We start from the raw sequence: 18,600 nt of genomic DNA, 5'->3' as shown, positions 1-18,600 counted from the left end.
TTATGTACTATTGAGCTTGAGACACAATGAGTATATATGCATATGCGTGCATTTTTTAATTACCTTCATTAAATGAGAGAGGCCTTAAGTTAGAAAAAGTTTCTTTTCCCTGTTTTTACAAAAGGTCTCAGGCCTTACAAAGGATGTATAAAGCACAATACTTTAGAATTAATTAATTAAGAGCATCAGAAGGGAACAGTAATTTTATCCTATCAGCAAGTCTATGGTGACTTTTTCTAACCAGCATGTTCACATCCCAGTATGCTGTTAGTGGAATTATCTTTTCAACTTGAATTATATATCGCTTTACTTTAACACATCATGTAGCTCACAGATGATTCAAACAGTGGGATATTTATAAAGCATAATAGTAAGGTAATTTTTAAAAATTCCACTTGCTTTTAGTATTTGCATGGAAGAAAAAGACTTTTATTACCAGAATCTTTAGACACATCCTGTATGCTTAACTGTGACTTTATGGAATTCTAGTTGTCTGTGTCCTAAATGTATACAGCAAAGCCTCCTTTTATAATGTACACAGAAAATAATGGAGCTGTATTATTTTCTCTCTTATGCTCTGTTTTCTACTAAACTAGAGAAGAAATGAAATCTCTTCAGGAGGCCCTGCAAAATCAACTTAAAGAGACATCGGAGAAAGCAGAAAAACACCAGGCTACTGTAAGTGTGTTTCTACTTTGTGCCCTTTGCTTTAGGGCTGGGAGATTGTTACTTTCTTTTTCCAAAATCACTATGGAACAAACACACCTATAAAAATAAAAGTGAAAAGACAATAAAAGAAGCATCAGTCAATGTCATCAGAATAGTACTTGGTCAGCATTGATTTCTGGAAAAGGTTAATGTTTTATTTCATTATTAGGGGATCATCTCATTCCCAGCCTACTTGTAAGAATGAGAAACTGAAGGACAGAATGGGGTAAAGGTTCTGGTGTCAGGGCCTCATCAGTGACTCTCAGATCGTGGGTTGTCACTGACTGGGAAGTAAATTAAGCTAAGTGATGGTGAAGTCGCACCCCACATCCACTGAATAAGGATCTCTCAGGAGCAGGGCCAAGTTGTCTGCCTATTTAATCCATCCCATGGGTTATTCTAATGCACTCCAAAATTGATGAATCAAACTCCTCTCATGACAGTGAGAACTGTGAGAAATAAACTGTGAAACAAACTTTCTCACCCGAAATGATGTTCCCTTGACCCCACTGTTTCAGCTCTTACTATGAGTATTTACTATAGTCAGGAGGGATGGTGTTCCTGAGAGCTGTGTTGAAAACTAGGTTTCTACTGTATTCCCCAAAGCCCCCTTATGCATCATGTATAGGGATTGGACCTTATATCTTGTTTTCAGGATCTGAGTCTGTTTTAAAATATAGTGTGTTAATTGAACGTATGAGGTCTGGTAAAGTCAACAGATCAGGAAAAGACTGCCACTGAAAACATAGCTTCTTTCTCATAGTTCTAGCTGTAGACCACAGAGGGGCTACACGAGAAGGTACCCAGGCTGTTCATGAGGCAGAGGGAGAGGAGGAAACTGTGGGTAAGAGGTTTATTGTGGTTTCTGGGGCAATGAACAAGTGAGGCAGGATACGTGGGGTTGGGATGGATAAGTGGGCTTGGGATTGGCCAGTTTGAGAGATTTTTGGCTGACTCTGGGGCATAGCAGCTGTCCTGACTTATGACCTATCCCTAAGGTGATTAGGGCAAATCCACAGTGGCCTGGGATAATAAAAGGGGGGAAATTACTAGTGTTGTTTTTTGATTGGTTGTTGTATTTGAGAAGTGTGCCTCTGGGAGGAGGACTTCCTTCTGACACGGTGGAGCAGCAATGGGAGACTCCCAGAGCTAAGGCAGGGTGGCTCAAGCATATGATTGGATTGTTCTGAACAAGGCTGATCCAGCACATCCTTGAAGAACAAATGTTAAAGCATCAAGTTTACAGACGCTAAAACCGTGGTGAAGCCTGAATCTCCATTTAGGTCAATTACCTGGAATCCTAGGCTCTCTAAACACAGTCAGCCTGCCTTTCTTTTACGAAACTTCCTTTAACAACCTTGATTGAAATGTGGAGTTTTGCTTCTGAAACTCAGGGCAGTCTGTCATCTGCAACACCGGATTTCAGGAACAGCCTTTCTAATAATGATTGCTGACTTTTCAAAGTACAGAACTGTTTCATGTTAAGGATTCACTGTTATCTGTTCTGTTCACCTGTTAGGACGGGCATGTTGGTTCATTGTTATGCCATGGCAACTCTCACTGCTCACCTGAAATGCAGTCTAAAGTCTGGCTCACTGGATACCAAATGTTACATAAAAGAATAGACATATTTTTATCATCAGCTTGTTGATTCCTCCCCTCAACACCTGACCTAGCTTACTGAATGGTCCTAATTGCAATCACATATCTGCCGTGACTAATCATATTTAATCTGGGTTTCTTCATAGCCTAATGACAAACAATGGTAGAGAAGAATAGAAGTGCTCACACAGACTATTTTCTCTGGTTCTCATAATAAAACTACATTGTTTTTTTTCTTTACTGAAAAATAGTAGCTCAGATAAGGTGTTTCTAGCTTGCATTTGCATAGCTATAAGGCAGAAGATCTAAGGCATGAACTCATAATTCTTTCAGTAGATTATGCAAACTGTCTGAGATCCAAAAAGAAGAGAGTTACAACTTTTGAAAGAGCACAAACCAAAGTTAGAATATCTAAGTATGAAAAATGTCATGGGCAAATAATGTAGACTGAGTCACCTTTGCCTTCATCTCAGCACGTTGGCAGTGCGTTCCTTATGGCTGAACATTGAATCTTGAGGGAAGGTTTCTGTTTTCCCCCAAAAGTCTTCACTAAACCAGAAACTTCCTAAGGAAACTCATAACTTAGTCTGTGCTTCAGAGTAGGAGTGTTTGCGGTTTACATTTCCAGTAGGCCATTTACTAGTTCTGTAAATTTACTAGCTCATTACCAGACTTGATCAAGCTTTTGAACTTGTGCAAGTTTCCTCATTATCACATTTAAGGGGTTATTCACATTAAATTAATGCACATAATCTCTCTAAATTATATCTGGCATGTAGTAGATAATAGACATTAAACTAAAGTCATTCCCCTTCCTTCTGCACTTCCCATTTTAATTTCATCTTCATCGCTTAGCTGAGTGAATATAAGCGAGTCATTTGATTTCTCTGAGGCTTTTTCATTTTAAAAAGTATACCAGTGGTACTTATATGACAGGTTATTTGGTGATTATATGAGATGATGCATACACTATTGAGCAGAAGACATAATCAATTGTGAGCAGCCTCTAAATTGTATGATATCATCATCATCACTATTAGTATTTTTTCTTTCTAACCATTTAAAATCTTTGTTATATGATAATATCATGGTAAGAATTATCAGAGATTACGTAAGAATGCATACCTAGTAAAAGGAATATTAAATAAATCTATTCCATTGTTCATAATTTAAGATATTCTATTTCCTCACTCTGTTTACATTACTATTCAAAAGAGTTTTGTTTTGCAATTTCTGGATACTGCCACATGGATTTTCAATGGCTATTCTTAAAAGCTGACATTGAAATGTTTGAGAGTGACCTCAGGTTCCCAGAGACTTACAAATGATGTCTTTATGGGAATCAGACATATTACCTGTGTATCAGTGATCAGGGGCAACACAGTGATATTTTTCTATTATTAACTACTAGATGGTGAGGTTTCTCACCAATGGCTTGCATTTTCTTAATTGCAGACTATTTCTTTTTTATTCACTGTTCTTGTTAATTACTTTTTTTTTTTTCCATAGGTCATTAGGGTACAGATGGTATTTGGTTACATAAGCAAATTCTTTAGTGGTGATTTGTGAGATTTTGGTGCACCCATCACCCGAGAAGTATACACTGCACCCTATTTGTAGTCTTTTATCCCTTGCCCCCGACTCACCCTTTCCCCCAAGTCCCCAAAGTCCATTGTATCATTCTTATGCCTTTGCGTCCTCATAGCTTAGCTCCCACATATCAGTGAGAACATACAATGTTTGGTTTTCCATTCCTGAGTTACTTCACTGAAAATAATAGTCTGCAATCTCATCCAGGTCGATGCAAATGCTGTTAATTCATTCCTTTTTATGGATGAGTAGTATTCCATTATATATATATTTTTTTCATATATATATATGAATTAACTCTCTCTCTCTCTCTATATATATATATATATCTCACCATTTTTTTATCCACTTGTTGATTGATGGGCATTTGGGTTGGTTCCACAATTTTGCAATTGTGAATTGTGCACTATAAACATGAGTGTACAGTATCTTTTTCATGTAATGACTTATTTTCCTCTGGGTATATACCCAGTAGGGAGATTGATGGATCAAATGATAGTTCTACTTTTACTTATTTAAGGAATCACCACAATCTTTTCTACAGTGGCTGTACTAGCTTACATTCCCACCAACAGTGTAGAAGTGTTCCCTGATCACTGCGTTTATGCCAACATCTACTGTTTATTGATTTTTTTTATTATGGCCATTCTTGCAGGAGTAAGGTGGTATCACATTTTGATTTTGATTTGCATTTTCCTGACTATTAATGCTATTGAGTGTTTTTTTATGTTTGTTTGCAATTTGTATATCTTCTTTTGAGAATTGCCTATTCATGTTCTTAGCCCACTTTTTGATGGTATTTTTTTAAACTGATTTGTTTGAGTTTGTGGTACATTCTGGATATTAGTCCTTTGTCAGATGTATAGATTATGAAGATTTTCTTCCAATCTGTGAGTTGTCTGTTTACTCTGCCGACTGTTTCTTTTGCTGTGCAAAAGCTCTTTAGTCTAATTAAGTCCCAACTATTTATCTTTGTTTTTATTGCATTTGCTTTTGGGTTCTTTGTCATGAGAGCCTTGCCTAAGCCAATGTCAAGAAGGGTTTTTCCAATGTTATCCACTAGAATTTTTATAGTTTCAGGTCTTAGATTTAAGTCCTAATCTATCTTGAGTAGATTTTTTGTATAAGGTGAGAGATGAAGATGGTTTCATTATCCTATATGTGGCTAGCCAATTATTCCAGCACCATTTGTTGAAAAGTGTGTCCTTTCCCCACTTTATATTTTTGTTTGCTTTGCCAAAGATCAGTTGGCTGTAAGTATTTGGGTTTATTTCTGGGTTCACTATTATGTTCCATTGGTCTATATGCCTATTTTTATACCAGTGCTATGCTATTTTGGTGACTATAGCCTTATAGTTTGCAATCAGATAGTGTGATACCTCCAGATTTGTTCTCTTTGCTCAGTCTTGCTTTGGCTATGTAGGCTCTTTTTTGTTTCAATATAAATTTTAGAATTGTTTTTTCTAGTTCTGTGAAGAATGATGGTGGTATTTTGATGGGGATTGTGTTGAATTTGTAGATTGCTTTTGGCAGCATGGTCATTTTCACAATATTGCTTCTACCCATTCATGAACATGAGATGTGTTTCTGTTTGTGTCATCTGTGATTTCTTTCAACAGTGTTTTGTAGTTTTTCTTGTGGGGGTCTTTTGCCTCCTTGGTTAGGTGTATTCCTAAATATGTTACCTTTTTGCAGCTATTGTAGAAGGGGTTGAATCCTTGATTTGATTCTTCACTTGGTCGCTGTTGGTGTATAGAAGAGCTACTAATTTGTGTACAGTAATCTTCTATCCAGAAACTTTACTGAATTATTTTATCAGTTCTAGGAGCTTTTCAGAGGAGTCTTCAGGGTTTTCGAGGTAAATGATAATATCATCAGCAAACAATGACAGTTTGACTTCCTCTTTACCAATTTGGATACCATTTATTTCTTTCTCTTGTCTGATTGCTCTAGCTAGGACTTCCAGCACTATGTTGAAGAGGAGTGGTGAAAGTGGGCATCCTTTTCTTGTTCCAGTTCTCAGAGGGAATGCTTTCAACTTTTCCCCATTTAGTATTATGTTAGCTGTGGGTTTGTCATAGATAGTTTTTATTACATTGAGGTATGTGCCTTGTATGCCAATTTTGCTGAGAGCTTTAATCATAAAGGGTTGCTGGGTTTTGGCAAATGCTTGTTCTGCATCTGTTGAGATGATCATGTGATTTTTGTTTTTAATTATGTTTATGTGATATATCCCATTTATTGACTTGTGTATGTTAAAACATCCCTGCATCCCTGATATAAAACCCACTTGATCATGGTAGATTATCTTTTTGATATGTTGGGTTTGGTTATGTCACATTTTGTTAAGGAGGTTAGTGTCTATGTTCATGAAGGATATTGGTCTGTAGTTTTCTTTTTGGTTATGTTCTTACCTGGTTTTGGTGTTAGGGTGATGCTGAATTCATAGAATAAATTAGGGAGGGTTCCCTCTTTTTCTATCTTGTGGAATAGTGCCAAAAGAATTGTTACCAATTCTTCTTTGAATGTCTGGTGGAATTCTGCTGTGAATCTATCTGGTCCTAGACTTTTTTTGCTAGTAATTTTTTAATTACCGTTTCAATCTCGCTGCTTGTTATTGGTCTGTTTGGGGTTTCTAGTTCTTCCTGATTTCAGTTAGGAGGGTTGTATTTTTCCAGGAATTTATCCATCTCTTCTAGGTTTTCTAGTTTATGTGCATAAAGGTGTTCATAGTAGACTTGAGTGATCTTTTGTATTTCAGTGGTGTCAGTTGTCATATCTCCTGTTTCATTTCTTGGTGAGGTTGTTTGGATTTTCTCTCTTCTTTTCTTGGTTAATCTTGCTAATATTTTATCAATTTTATTTATCTTTTTGAAGAATCAGCTTTTTGTTTCATTTAACTTTTGTATTGGTTGTTTTTTTTTCAGTTTCACTTAGTCCTGCTCTGATCTTGGTTATTTCCTTTCTTCTTCTGGGTTTGGGTTTGGTTTGTTTTTGTTTCTCTAGTTCCTTGAAGTGTGACCTTAGAGTGTCAGTTTGTGCTCTTTCAGCCGTTCTGATGTAGGCATTTAGGGCTATGAACTTTCCTTATAGCACCACCTTTGCCATATCCCAGAGGTTTTGATAGGTTGTGTCATTATTGTCATTCAGTCTGAAGATTTTTTAAATTTCCATCTTGATTTCATTTTTGAGCTAATGCTCCTTTGGGAGCAGGTTATTTAATTTCCATGTATTTGCATGGTTTTGAAGGTTTCTTATGGAGTTGATTTCCAGTTTTTTTTTTTTTTCCATTGTAGTCTGAGAGAGTGTTTGATATAATTTCAAATTGTTTAAACTTATTGAGACTCGTTTTATGGCCTATCATATGGTCTATCTTAGAGAAAGGTACATGTGCTGTTGAATAGAATGTATATTCTGTGGTTGTTCAGTGAAACGTTCTGTATATATCTGTTAAGTCCATTTGTGTCAACGTATAGTTTAAATTCCTTGTTTCTTTGTTGACGTTCTGTCTTGACTTTTCTAGTACTGTCAGTGGAGTATTGAAGCCCCCACTATTATTATGTTGTTGTCTATCTCATTTGTTAGGTCTATCAGTAGTTATTTTAAAAATTTGAGAACTCCAGTGTTAGATGTATATATATTTAGGATTGTGATATTTTCTTGTTGGACAAGGCCTTCTACCATTATATAATATCCCACTTTGTCTCTATTAACCACTGTTGCTTTAAAGTTTGTTTGTTTTGTCTGAAATAAGAATAGCTACCCTTGCTTGCTTTTGGTGTCTATTTGAATGAAATACCTCTTTCTACCACTTTACTTTAAGTTTATGTGAGTTCTTATGTGTTAGGTGAGTCTCCTGAAAGTGACTCCTGAAAGGTGGTTGACAAGTTTTTTGTTCTTGTTGTTTGTTTTGTTTTGAGATGGAGTCTTGCTCTGTCACTCAGGCTGGAGTGCAATGGCACAATCTTGACTCACTGCAACCTCCACCTCCTGAGTTCAAGCGATTTTCCTATCTCAGCCTCCTGAGTAGCTGGGATTACAGGCACATGTCACCACACCCGGCTAATTTTTGCATTTTTAATAGAGACGGGATTTCACCATGTTGGCCAGGATGGTCTTGAGCTCCTGCCCCCAGGTGATCTGCCCGCCTTGACCTCCCAAAGTGCTGGGATTACAGGCATGAGCCACTGCGCCCGGCCAATTCTTATCAATTCTGCAGTTCTGTATCTTTTAAGTGGAGCATTTAGACCCTTTATAATCAATGTTCATACTGAGATGCGAGGTACCATTTCATTCATTGTGCTATTATGTACTTGGTGTTTTTTGTTTTATGTTTTTGGTTTTTAATTTGTATTTTTGTTTTATAGGTCCTCTGTGATTTATACTTTAAAGAGATTCTGTTTTGATCGTTTTCAGGATTTGTTTCAAGATTTAACATTCCTTTTAATAGTTCTTATAGTGGTGGCTTGGTAGTGGCGAATTCACTCAGCATTTGTTTGTCCCAAAAAGACTGTATCTTTCCTTCATACATGATGCTTAATTTTACTGGATACAAAATTCTTAGCTGATAATTGCTATGTTTGAGGAGGCTGAAGATAGGGCCCAATCCTTCTAGCTTGTAGGTTTCTGCTGAGAAACCTACTGTTAAAATAATAGGTTTTCCTTTATAGGATTTCTGGTGCTTTTGTCTCACAAAAGCAAAGTTAAGATTCTTTGTTTCATCTTAACTTTAGATAACCTGATTACAATGTGTGTAGTCGATGATCTTTTTGTGATGAATTTCTCACGTGTTCTTTGTGTTTCTTGTATTTGGATGTCTAGGTCTTTAGCAAGGCTGGGGAAGTTTTCTTCAATTTATTCCCCCAAATATGTTTTCCAAACTTTTAGATTTATCTTCTTTCATAGGAACACTGATTATTTTTAGGTTTGGTTGTTAATATAATCCCTGACTTCTTGGAGGCTTGGTTCATATTTTCTTATTCTTTTTTTCTTTGACTTTGTTGGATTGAGTTAATTGAAAGACCTTTTCTTCAAACTCTGGATTTCTTTCCTCTATGTGTTCAATTCTATTATGAGACTTTCCAGAACATTTGCATTTCTATAAGTATGTCCAATGTTTCCTGAAGTTTTGATTGTTTTTTCTTTATGCTATCTATTTCCTTGAATATTTCTCCCTTCACTTCTTGTATCGCTTTTTGAATTTCCTCGCATTGGGCTCTGCCTTTCTCTGGTGCCTTCCTGATTAGCTTAATAACTAACCGCCTGAATTCTTTTTCAGGTAAATCAGGGATGTCTTCTTGGATCCTGGTGAGCTAGTGTGATTTTTTTGGGGCGTTAAAGAGCTTTGCTTTGTCATATTACTAGTGTTGGTTTTCTGGTTCCTTCTCATTTGGTAGACTCTGTCAGAGGGAAGGTCTAGGGTTGAAAGTTATTGTTCAGATTCTTTTGTTCCATGGGGTGTTCCCTTGATGTGGTACTCTTCTTGTTTTCCTACGGATGTGGCTTCCTATGAGCCTAGCTGCAGTTATTGTTCTCTCTCTTCTGGGTCTAGCCACCCAGCAAGTCTACCCAGCTCCGGTCCGCTACTGGGGGTTGACTGCGCAGAGTCCTGTGATATAAGCCATCTATGGGTCTCCCAGCTGTGGATATCAGCACCTGTTCTGGTGGAGGGGGCAGTTGGGGGTGAAATGCACTCTGTGAGGGTTCTTAGCTCTGGTGGTTTCATGTTCCATTTTTGTACTGGTTAGCCTCCTGCCAGGACTTGGCGCTTTCCAGAGAGCATCAGCTGTGGTAGTGCCGAGAGGAACCAGTGGTGAGCAGGGCCCTAAAACTCCCAAGAGTATATGCCCTTTGTCTTCTGCTACTAGGCTACCAGGGTGGATAGGGAAGGACCCTCAGGTTGCTTCAGGGCGAGGCTTGTCTGAGCTCACATTCTCCTTGGGTGGGTCTTGTTGTGGCTGCTGTCGGATATGGGGATGTGGTTCCCAGGTCCCTGGAGTTGTGTACCTAGGAGGAATATGGCTGCCTCGGCTGAGTCATGCAGGTTTTCAGGGAAGTGGGAAAAAGCCAGTAGTCACAGGCCTTGCCCAGCTTCCACGCAATCTGTAGGGCTGGTCTCACTCCCACCATGTCCCCTCTAACAGCCCTAAGTCTATTTCCAGGTGGTAGGCGAGCAGGGTTTGAGAAATTACCCCAGGCTACCCACCTTCCAGCTTCGAAAAAAAAAAAAAAAAAAGGTTTGGTTCTTCCCCTGCCTGTGAAGTCTGCAAGCTGGATTTGCACCTTTCCCTGTGTTCTGGCCAGGAGGCTTCTCACCGGATTCTAATTATTACAGAGTTCAGCTGGAGACTTCCTACTTCCTGTGGTGTTTTCCGCTGACACCCCTCCTGAAGGTTCCCTGTGATGCCAGGCAGGAATGGCCTGCTTGGGAACCAAGTGAGCTCTCAGGGCCTTTCACACTGCTTCCTCTATCCCAGTATTTTACTCAGCAATCTAAATTGACTCAGCTCCAGGTAAGGTTGGAAACCTTTCCTGAAAACTGCTCCTTCAGTTTCCCCAGTCGGGGTGTGTGTTCAGTAGCCGAGGGTCTCCCTTTCCTACTTCAGCAGTTTGGGTACTCACAGTATTTGGGGTGTCTCCCAGGTTCTGCAGGAGCACTTTGCTTCCTTCAGAGGGTGTGTCTATTCTTGTTAACTTCCTTTTTTTTTTTTTTTTTTTTTGAGACAGAGTCTTGCTCTGTTGCCAGGCTGGAGTGCAGTGGCACGATCTCAGCTCCCTGCAACCTTCACCTCCCAGGTTCAAGCAATTCTCCTTCCTCAGCCTCCCTAGTAACCTGGGACTACTGGTGTGCGCCACCATGCCCAGCTAATTTTGTATTTTTAGAAGAGATGGGGTTTCACCATGTTGGCTAGGATGGTCGTGATCTCTTGACCTTGTGATCCACACCCCTTGGCCTCCCAAAGTGCTGGGATTATAGGCATGAGCCACTGCACCCGGCCAACTTCTAAAAACAATTTAAAAATCCCCTGTCAGTATATATTTATATATGTAGGTATCTATCAATATACACACATACACACACATAAGGGAATATTTGTGTATGTTTTTAGGTGAGGAAAATGAGAGAGGAAAAGAAGAATAATATATCAGGAGTCTTCTTTTTCCATTATACTTTTTAGAAAATTAAAACATTTTAAAAATTACATATAATTTGTAACCCTTCAATTAGAAATGGAAATCTTGATATAAATAGTTGATATGAAGTAATACCAGAGGGCATATCTCACTCCTTTCCTGAAGTGAACAAATGTACATAGCCATACCCCCTTTGGATGAGGTAGTTAGAAAATGTATGTATTACTATAGAAACAGCTTACAGTAGAGTCCAAAACTTCCAACTGACCAACTTCAAAGGTAATTAGACCTGGGCTGGCACAAGGTGCAAATCCGAAGAGACCACTTTGGTGGTCTTTGGTCTTTGCCGTAAGAAGATAAAAAAGGAGATGAGAGAATGGAGAAGGAAGAGCAGAAGTGAGCACATTTAAACAGCTTTAAAGTCAAACCCTTGTTTTCCCACTAGGAGTCTCTTCTTGTTATGTGGTTATAGGCCCCTGTGATGGCTAATATTAGGTGTCAATTTGATTGGATTGAAGGATACGTAGATAGCTGGTTTAAGTATTGTTTCTGGGTGTGTCTGTGAGGATGTTGCCAGAGGAGACTGCCATTTTAGTCAGTGGACTGGGGGAGAAAGACCTACCCTCAGTGCAGGCAGCACCATCCAATGAGCTGTCAGCATAGCTGGACCAAAGCAGGCAGAGGAAGATAGGATAAGCTGGCTTACAGATACCTACATATATAAATATGGACTGATAAGTGATTTCAAAATTATTTTTAGAAGTTAACAGGAATAGACAGACCCTTGAGCCTTCTAGCTTTCTTCTCCTCCTAGGCTGGATTCTTCCTCCCATTTCTCCTGCCCTTGGACATCAGACTCCAGGTTCTTTGGCCTTTGGACTCTTGGACTTATACCAGTGGTTTGCCGGGGGCTCTCAGGCCATCAGCCGCAGACTGAAGGCTGCACTGTCTGCTTCCCAGCTTTTGAGACTTTTGGACTCTGACTGAGCCGCTACTGCTTCTGTCTTCCCCAGCTTGCAGATGGCCTATCATGGGAATTCACCTTGTGATCCTGTAAGCCAATTCTCCCTAGTAAACTCCCTTTCGTATGCACATGTATCCTGTTCTGTCCCTCTGGAGAACCCTAATACAGCCTCTTAAAATAATTATCTACTTGGAATCTTCTAGACCAAGAGATTGTAAAAACTTTATCTGACTTGTCAGAATACTCTGAGTGTTATTCAGAACCTGGGAAAGTGAACATCAGAGCTAGAAAATAGATTGTTATCCCTTTCTTACCCAGACGAATGCCCACTCTTCTACTTAATACTGGGTCATTTAATGAGACTTTTCTTAAAGACTCCACAGAGATCTCTTGGGTCTCCTTCTTGACTTCCAGAGACTTAGTATCTTCCTAGGAGGACCTTTGTGTATGGTGGCCAGGATTGTCATGATTGCTTGACCTTGTGATCCGCCCCCTTGGCCTTCCAAAGTGCTGGGATTATAGGCATGTGCCACCGCACCCAGCCAACTTCTAAAAATAATTAAAAAATCACTTATCAGTATATATTTATATATGTAGGTATCTATAAATATACACACATACATACACATAAGGAAATATTTGTGTATGTGACACAGACATCCCCATGAATACTACATCATTTGCGTTATAATTGCCTCTTTATATCTTCCAGTAGGGGAAAGAGAGAAGAATGAACTAAATTTTTAAAATTTGTTGTAGAAGCAAAATCTTTTGACCATAGTGTATCTTCATATTATAAAACACAGCTGATGTTAAACAAATTTTTTTAAAAATAGAATTATCATTATAATTACTCAAATATTCTGCCAGTTGACAACTTATAATAACATATTCACAAACCAATTTGAAGACAAAGTATCAAATAGGCTCACTTTGGAGTCATTCCTCTAAAAGGCTATTTAAATAAAATGTATTTTCAGTTGTTTGACAATATTTTATTATGAGTAGAAGTTAAAAATATCCCTCAACTTTCTCTTCTCTTTACTTAAGTCTTGCATACCTACTAGAACCATGTATTGTAGAAATGTATTTTAATCACATCCAGTACAATATACACATACTTATATAAGTATATTAATGTTTCTATATACTGTCAACTGAGAAAAAGGTAAGTGACATATAGTGTTCTTGTGAATGATATGCATTCATAATTTCTACTCTAATCTGTTTCTAAATGATATTCTCGACTTCCTACACTTTTATGATCAAAATGTATGGAAAGTGACCATGTTTGATGCTATGATTCTATAGAAACTTATAGCTTATCATCCATTCCATGAATACTTATTTACCCTCACTAAGAACTAGAAATTCTGGAATAAAGCATTTTCTTTTTTGACTCATCATCATCAGAATCATTTATTAAATGCATATTTGTAGAATTACTACCAAGATGACAAACTGATGCCATTGCTAACTCATTCCTCCAAAATCAACTCCAAAAAATGATAGCAGTTAAAGGAAGATATGAACTAAAGTATTAAAAAGGAAGCATGTGAAAAACTCAACAAATAAAATAATGAGTGATTCCTGGGAAGAAAGATGACTCTCAGAAATGAATATATATATATATATATATCTTGGGAAGAGGCCGTCGTTATTAGCCGAGTCAGATGGCTGCAGTACAAGGCATGCAAGACTAGGCTGAAGGTCATCTATAGATTCTGCTGTCTTTTTCTGCACTCTTCCTTGAGAGTATTACTGTCTGTCTCTTCCCCTTAGAAATCAATAGCAACAGCTCAGGCCTCTACTGTCATCATGGTAACATCACCACAGTGCAAAAGCCCTGCTAGAGTTAGAAGTAATGGGAGTGAGGAAGGGAGGAGTCATATTCCCCACCCAATCTCCCTCAGATCCCCTAAGATCATTTTGTGCTTTCAAGGTTCTCTGTCCTGGGTTTTTTTCTTTTTCTCCCCAGAGAGCAGCCATCACTGACCCTTTTCCTGCAGCCATTACCATAAAGAGCAATTAAAAATTCAAAGAAAAAAAATGAGATAAGGGCCAAATTAACAAGATATTTGAGGTACAGAGCTACTAGAAAGAAAGACTACACATTGGACTACACACACATTCTGAAGCAGAATTACTGGAGTAGATAAACTAACAATTTAATTAAACATGTTAAATATACCCAAGCAGTTAACATATACATTAATAACACGTAGAAAAACAAAACAAAAAATCATATAAAAGAGCTACTTGAAAATATTAACTGTAGACAATACCTAGTACCTGATAGGTAAAATAAAGAATATACTAAATGGTGTAAGTATAGGAAAGAAAATAGTAATAATGACAAATTTATAGAAAGCATCAGGGAATAACAAAAAAATGAGATAGAAAATATAAAATATGCATTAAAAGCTATGGAGAATTAAAGTAACATTGCCAAGTATGTGAGTCACAAAATAAAAGCACACATATAAATACATAGGAATTTTATCGTGCCATTGTGAAATTTTAAAATATCAAAAAAAAGATACAATTACAAAATTTTCCAAAGGGAAGAATAGATCACCCACAAAAGGGCAATAATCAGATAGATATCAGACTTCTTAGGAGTGTTAATGAGTTTAAGAAGACAATAAGGCAATGTTTTAGTACACTGCTTCTAAATTGTTCTATACATATATACTGGCATTCAAACGTTAAAGCCTATAAGGTATTGGAAGTGTTGCCAGAGAAAGCTCCATTTTGAAAATCCTTTTGGAGGAAATACTGTAGCCGAAAAGCAGAATAAACAGCAGACTGCAAGTGATGTGGGGATTGATAGTGAACAAATACCTTGGCAAATTTAGTTTTTCCTTTAGGAAACAGAACCAAAGGAGAGAAAATACGATTGGGGTGAGGCAGTTCAACAAGCGGACATATAGTAAATAAGCAAGGCTATTATAAATTTTCTATATTTTAACTTAGAAACAATTATGATGAGAACAAAATTAGAGTGTATAATATTGAAACTCACATGCAGAAAACCTTGATTTACTCAATTAAAAAATAAGATGGAAAAAATTAATTTATACAATAGAAAGGAACAAAGGGCAAAAAAGTCAAGATGGCTAAAGTTCCAATGTATTAGAAATCAAAAATAAATTAAAATAGGCTAAATTTAATAATTTAATTCTTTAAATGGGACAGAATATCTAAAATCAAAAGAATAGGAATATATTCAAATGTTCTAAGCTTAAAAATTAAAAATATTGCCTACGTAACGTAAGCAAGATGGGAAAATATATGCGAAAGAATAAGAAAAAAAGAATTGTCAACCACATTAATGTCTGCCACACGGAATTTAAGAAACAGATACAGTAAGAGAAGACATTATATACAAAATAAAATAAAGTAAAAGCGTCATAAATAAGTATATACCTAACAGTGTAGCTCCAGTATTCATCAATCAATAAGCAATAGAACATTAACATAAGCAGATAAACAGAATATCTTAAAAATACAATTGATAATTTTATTTTCTGTTACATCTAGCAGTTTGTTATAAAAGAGTTAATGAAGGATACCAAGGAAGAGATGACTAAGGCTAGGAATAGTGGAAGGGGCAAGAAGCTTCCATGCACTCCCCAGACATGCCACCCTCCAGGAATCTTCAATGTTCATCCATGTAGGAGCCCAGTCCTAGGTTTTTACGGAAGCTTCATGACTTCAGCATTATGCCCCCCAGGGTATAGGGCAAGATTCTCTTTAGAATGAGAGTTTGATGACCCGCAAACAGCAAGACAGGGAAAGATTAGAGTCACATTTAGTACAGGTTATTAAAATTGCTTGAGGGGCAGATGTACACGCCTTCTGTTTTACAGTACTAGGTCGGTGAATTTCCCAATCAGATACAATGCTCATTCCCATAATACAATCGGATAAAAGTGATCAAACTGCTTCACATGAAGTGTATTCCAATATATCAAGTTTTATAATCCTATCCATTTTTACATTTTTAAGTTTTCATCCCAGGAACTTCTCTTCTCCTGCAGACCATTTTACCGTCTCTTGTGCAAAAGACTTTGGGCCCTCAGCTAGGGATTAAGCAAAGGGAACCTGGCCCTGCTGTCAATCTTTATCTTCATTAATAACTATAGCCATTACCCCAGACAATGCCAGGGATGGGTTTCTCTTTGTAATCTTTTAAGATATTCTGACTTTTTAAATTTATTCAGACTGGGGGAAAGAGAGCAAACTGGTTTGGGGTCCTCTAATGTTGGTGGACCAGCCGAGTCTCCCTTTGGTCTACTCAGCCTTTTATCATGCTGTATTTAGACTTTTGTTTTAACCCCATTAATTACCATTTTATTCATTCAGTATTTTAATAATCATCTAAAGATTTCCACCTTGCTTAGATGAATCCCATGACTCTCTCTTCTTTTTCTTTGTAGTTTCACCTCATCAGTGTTTTTTTTGTTTGTTTATTTTAAATTTTTTGTAGAGATGAGGTCTCACTATGTTACCCAGACTGGTCTTGAAATTCCGGCCTCAAGCAACCCTTCTATCTTGGCCGGCCAAAGTACTAGGATTACAGGTGTGAGCCATCATGCTCTGCCAATGTTTTCTTTGTTCATCTTATTTGTTAATTATTTTAAAAATTTCAACTTTATGAGATGAGTTATTTCAGTCTTCCCACTACCCTTCACTGTTCTCTGGTTAATTTACCTGATGTTTTATTATCATCTGTAGTGATCTATGAGGAGAAGCTGAGACAACAAATTTGATAAGGCTTCTCTGACTGTCTCTGTTTTGTATCAACAGCATTATATGAAGTGTTCATGAAAATGGGGCTCCCTTAACCACAGCACTTGCCATGACCTGAGTAACAAGCATATATAGCCAGTGACTATCCCTGTCATCATAAAAGCAATCCCGTATGGCTTGCATATGAAGCATATCAACTGCTCTATGTGGGGTGCTCCACTTGACACTTACAGGTGGAGTCAGACAGTCCCCTTCAGAATTTTACAGTGGCTTTTATAACACCCCACTAGACTGGACATTTCTTCAGGAACAAATTCCTATGTATCTAGATGATATATACACATCTGCAATATTCAATAGTGAGCTGTAGATCCTGGATCAATGCAAACGTGTTCTTCTACTCTGCATCATTTAAAACGAAACACACTGGCTGGGCGCGATGGTGTGCGATGGCTCACACCTGTAATCCCAGCACTTTGAGGGGGCGAGGTGGGTGGATCGCCTGTGGTCAGGAGTTCAAGACCGGCCTGACCAACATGGTGAAACCCTGTCCTACTAAAAATACAAAATTTAGCTGGGCATGGTGGTGGGAGCCTGTAATCCCAGCTACTAGGGAGGCTGAGGCAGAAGAATCACTTGAAGCTGGGAGGCAGAGGTTGCAGTGAGCCAAGATCACCCCACTGCACTCTAGCATGGGCAACAAGAGCAAAACTCTGTCTCAAAAGAAAACAAACCAACAAACAAACAGAAAAAGAAAAAACAAAGACACTACTCTCAAATTAGTTACTTTCACTATCCATTTTAGTAAAGGTTCCTCAGAGAGCTGATGATACCAATGTACAAAGTGAACCATTCCTTCATATTATAGTAAGTTTCAATAGTTACTTGTTTTTGTCCTTCTCCCACATTGACCGCCTTCTTGGTGACCAAAAGTCTCAGAAGTGCTTTCTGTTTTCCTGACATAATTTTCCCCTTTGTGGGTAGCTTTGAGGCTAGTGGTCTGAGCTCAAACAGACTCGTATCTGAGCTTGGTTTAGCCTAAAGGCTTCAGCACTCTTTTTAAATTTTATTTTAGCTATTATAGATAACAATAACTAAGGGTTTGAACATGGTGCTTTTCTCTTATTAGTTTCATAAACCAAAAATGAAATTCTAAGCCCCCCAGTAGATTGAATGGACTCCCCTCTCAGCCAACAGGATTCCAAAGAAACCTGAAAAACTAGTTCAGGAAGAGGGTGACACACATGCCTCATTATACTCTCTTTCTTTTGGATTTTAATCACAACTGACTAACATTAACATTAAAACTGAGATCTTAAGACTGAAAAAACAGATTCTTTGTAGCAATTAAGAAACAAAATTCCAGCTTGACTCTAGTGTAACATCGCATGGCATATAAAGAAGGAAATCAAATTATTTCTCATCAAAATTTGTTTTCTTACCATACTTCGAAATGGCTCTTTTTATCTGTAAAGAATCTTTATTAATATAACTCAATCTTTCCCCTTCCAAGCCTTCCAATCCTGAGGAGATTGACTGCGGCCCTGGCATATTTTAAGGCCTGATAAGAGACCTTTGCCATCTATTCTCTGTAGAGTCAGCATCTGTGGAGGCTTCATCTATATAGTAAAAACCTTGGTTTTCACCATCCCCCTTATTTTAACACCAAGCATTTCTTTTTGCTGGCTTCAATCATAGACAAAGCTTAATTGTTTTACCAATTAGCAATTTTTAATTGTTTTACCAATTGCCAATCAGCAAAATTTTAAATTCACCTGTGACCAGAAAGCTACATCTTCTCCCATCTTTGAGATATCTTACATTTTCAGACCGAACCAATGTGTATC

General features: G+C 37.7%; 1 protein-coding gene across 3 annotated transcripts in view; it reads left to right on the top strand.

Moving 5' to 3' along the window:
* LUZP2 (leucine zipper protein 2) overlaps positions 1-18,600 on the top strand; it is a 646,396-nt gene that overhangs the window by 295,431 nt on the left and 332,365 nt on the right. For all 3 annotated transcript variants that reach the window (XM_011993929.1, XM_011993928.1, XM_011993930.1), the window contains exon 4: positions 597-678. In XM_011993929.1, coding sequence (XP_011849319.1) covers positions 597-678 — 82 coding nt within the window. The remainder of the gene's footprint in view (positions 1-596; positions 679-18,600) is intronic.

Source organism: Mandrillus leucophaeus, unplaced genomic scaffold (assembly GCF_000951045.1).
Source record: "Mandrillus leucophaeus isolate KB7577 unplaced genomic scaffold, Mleu.le_1.0 Scaffold438, whole genome shotgun sequence".
Taxonomy (NCBI): domain Eukaryota; kingdom Metazoa; phylum Chordata; class Mammalia; order Primates; family Cercopithecidae; genus Mandrillus; species Mandrillus leucophaeus.
This window is presented reverse-complemented; position numbering and strand designations above follow the sequence as displayed.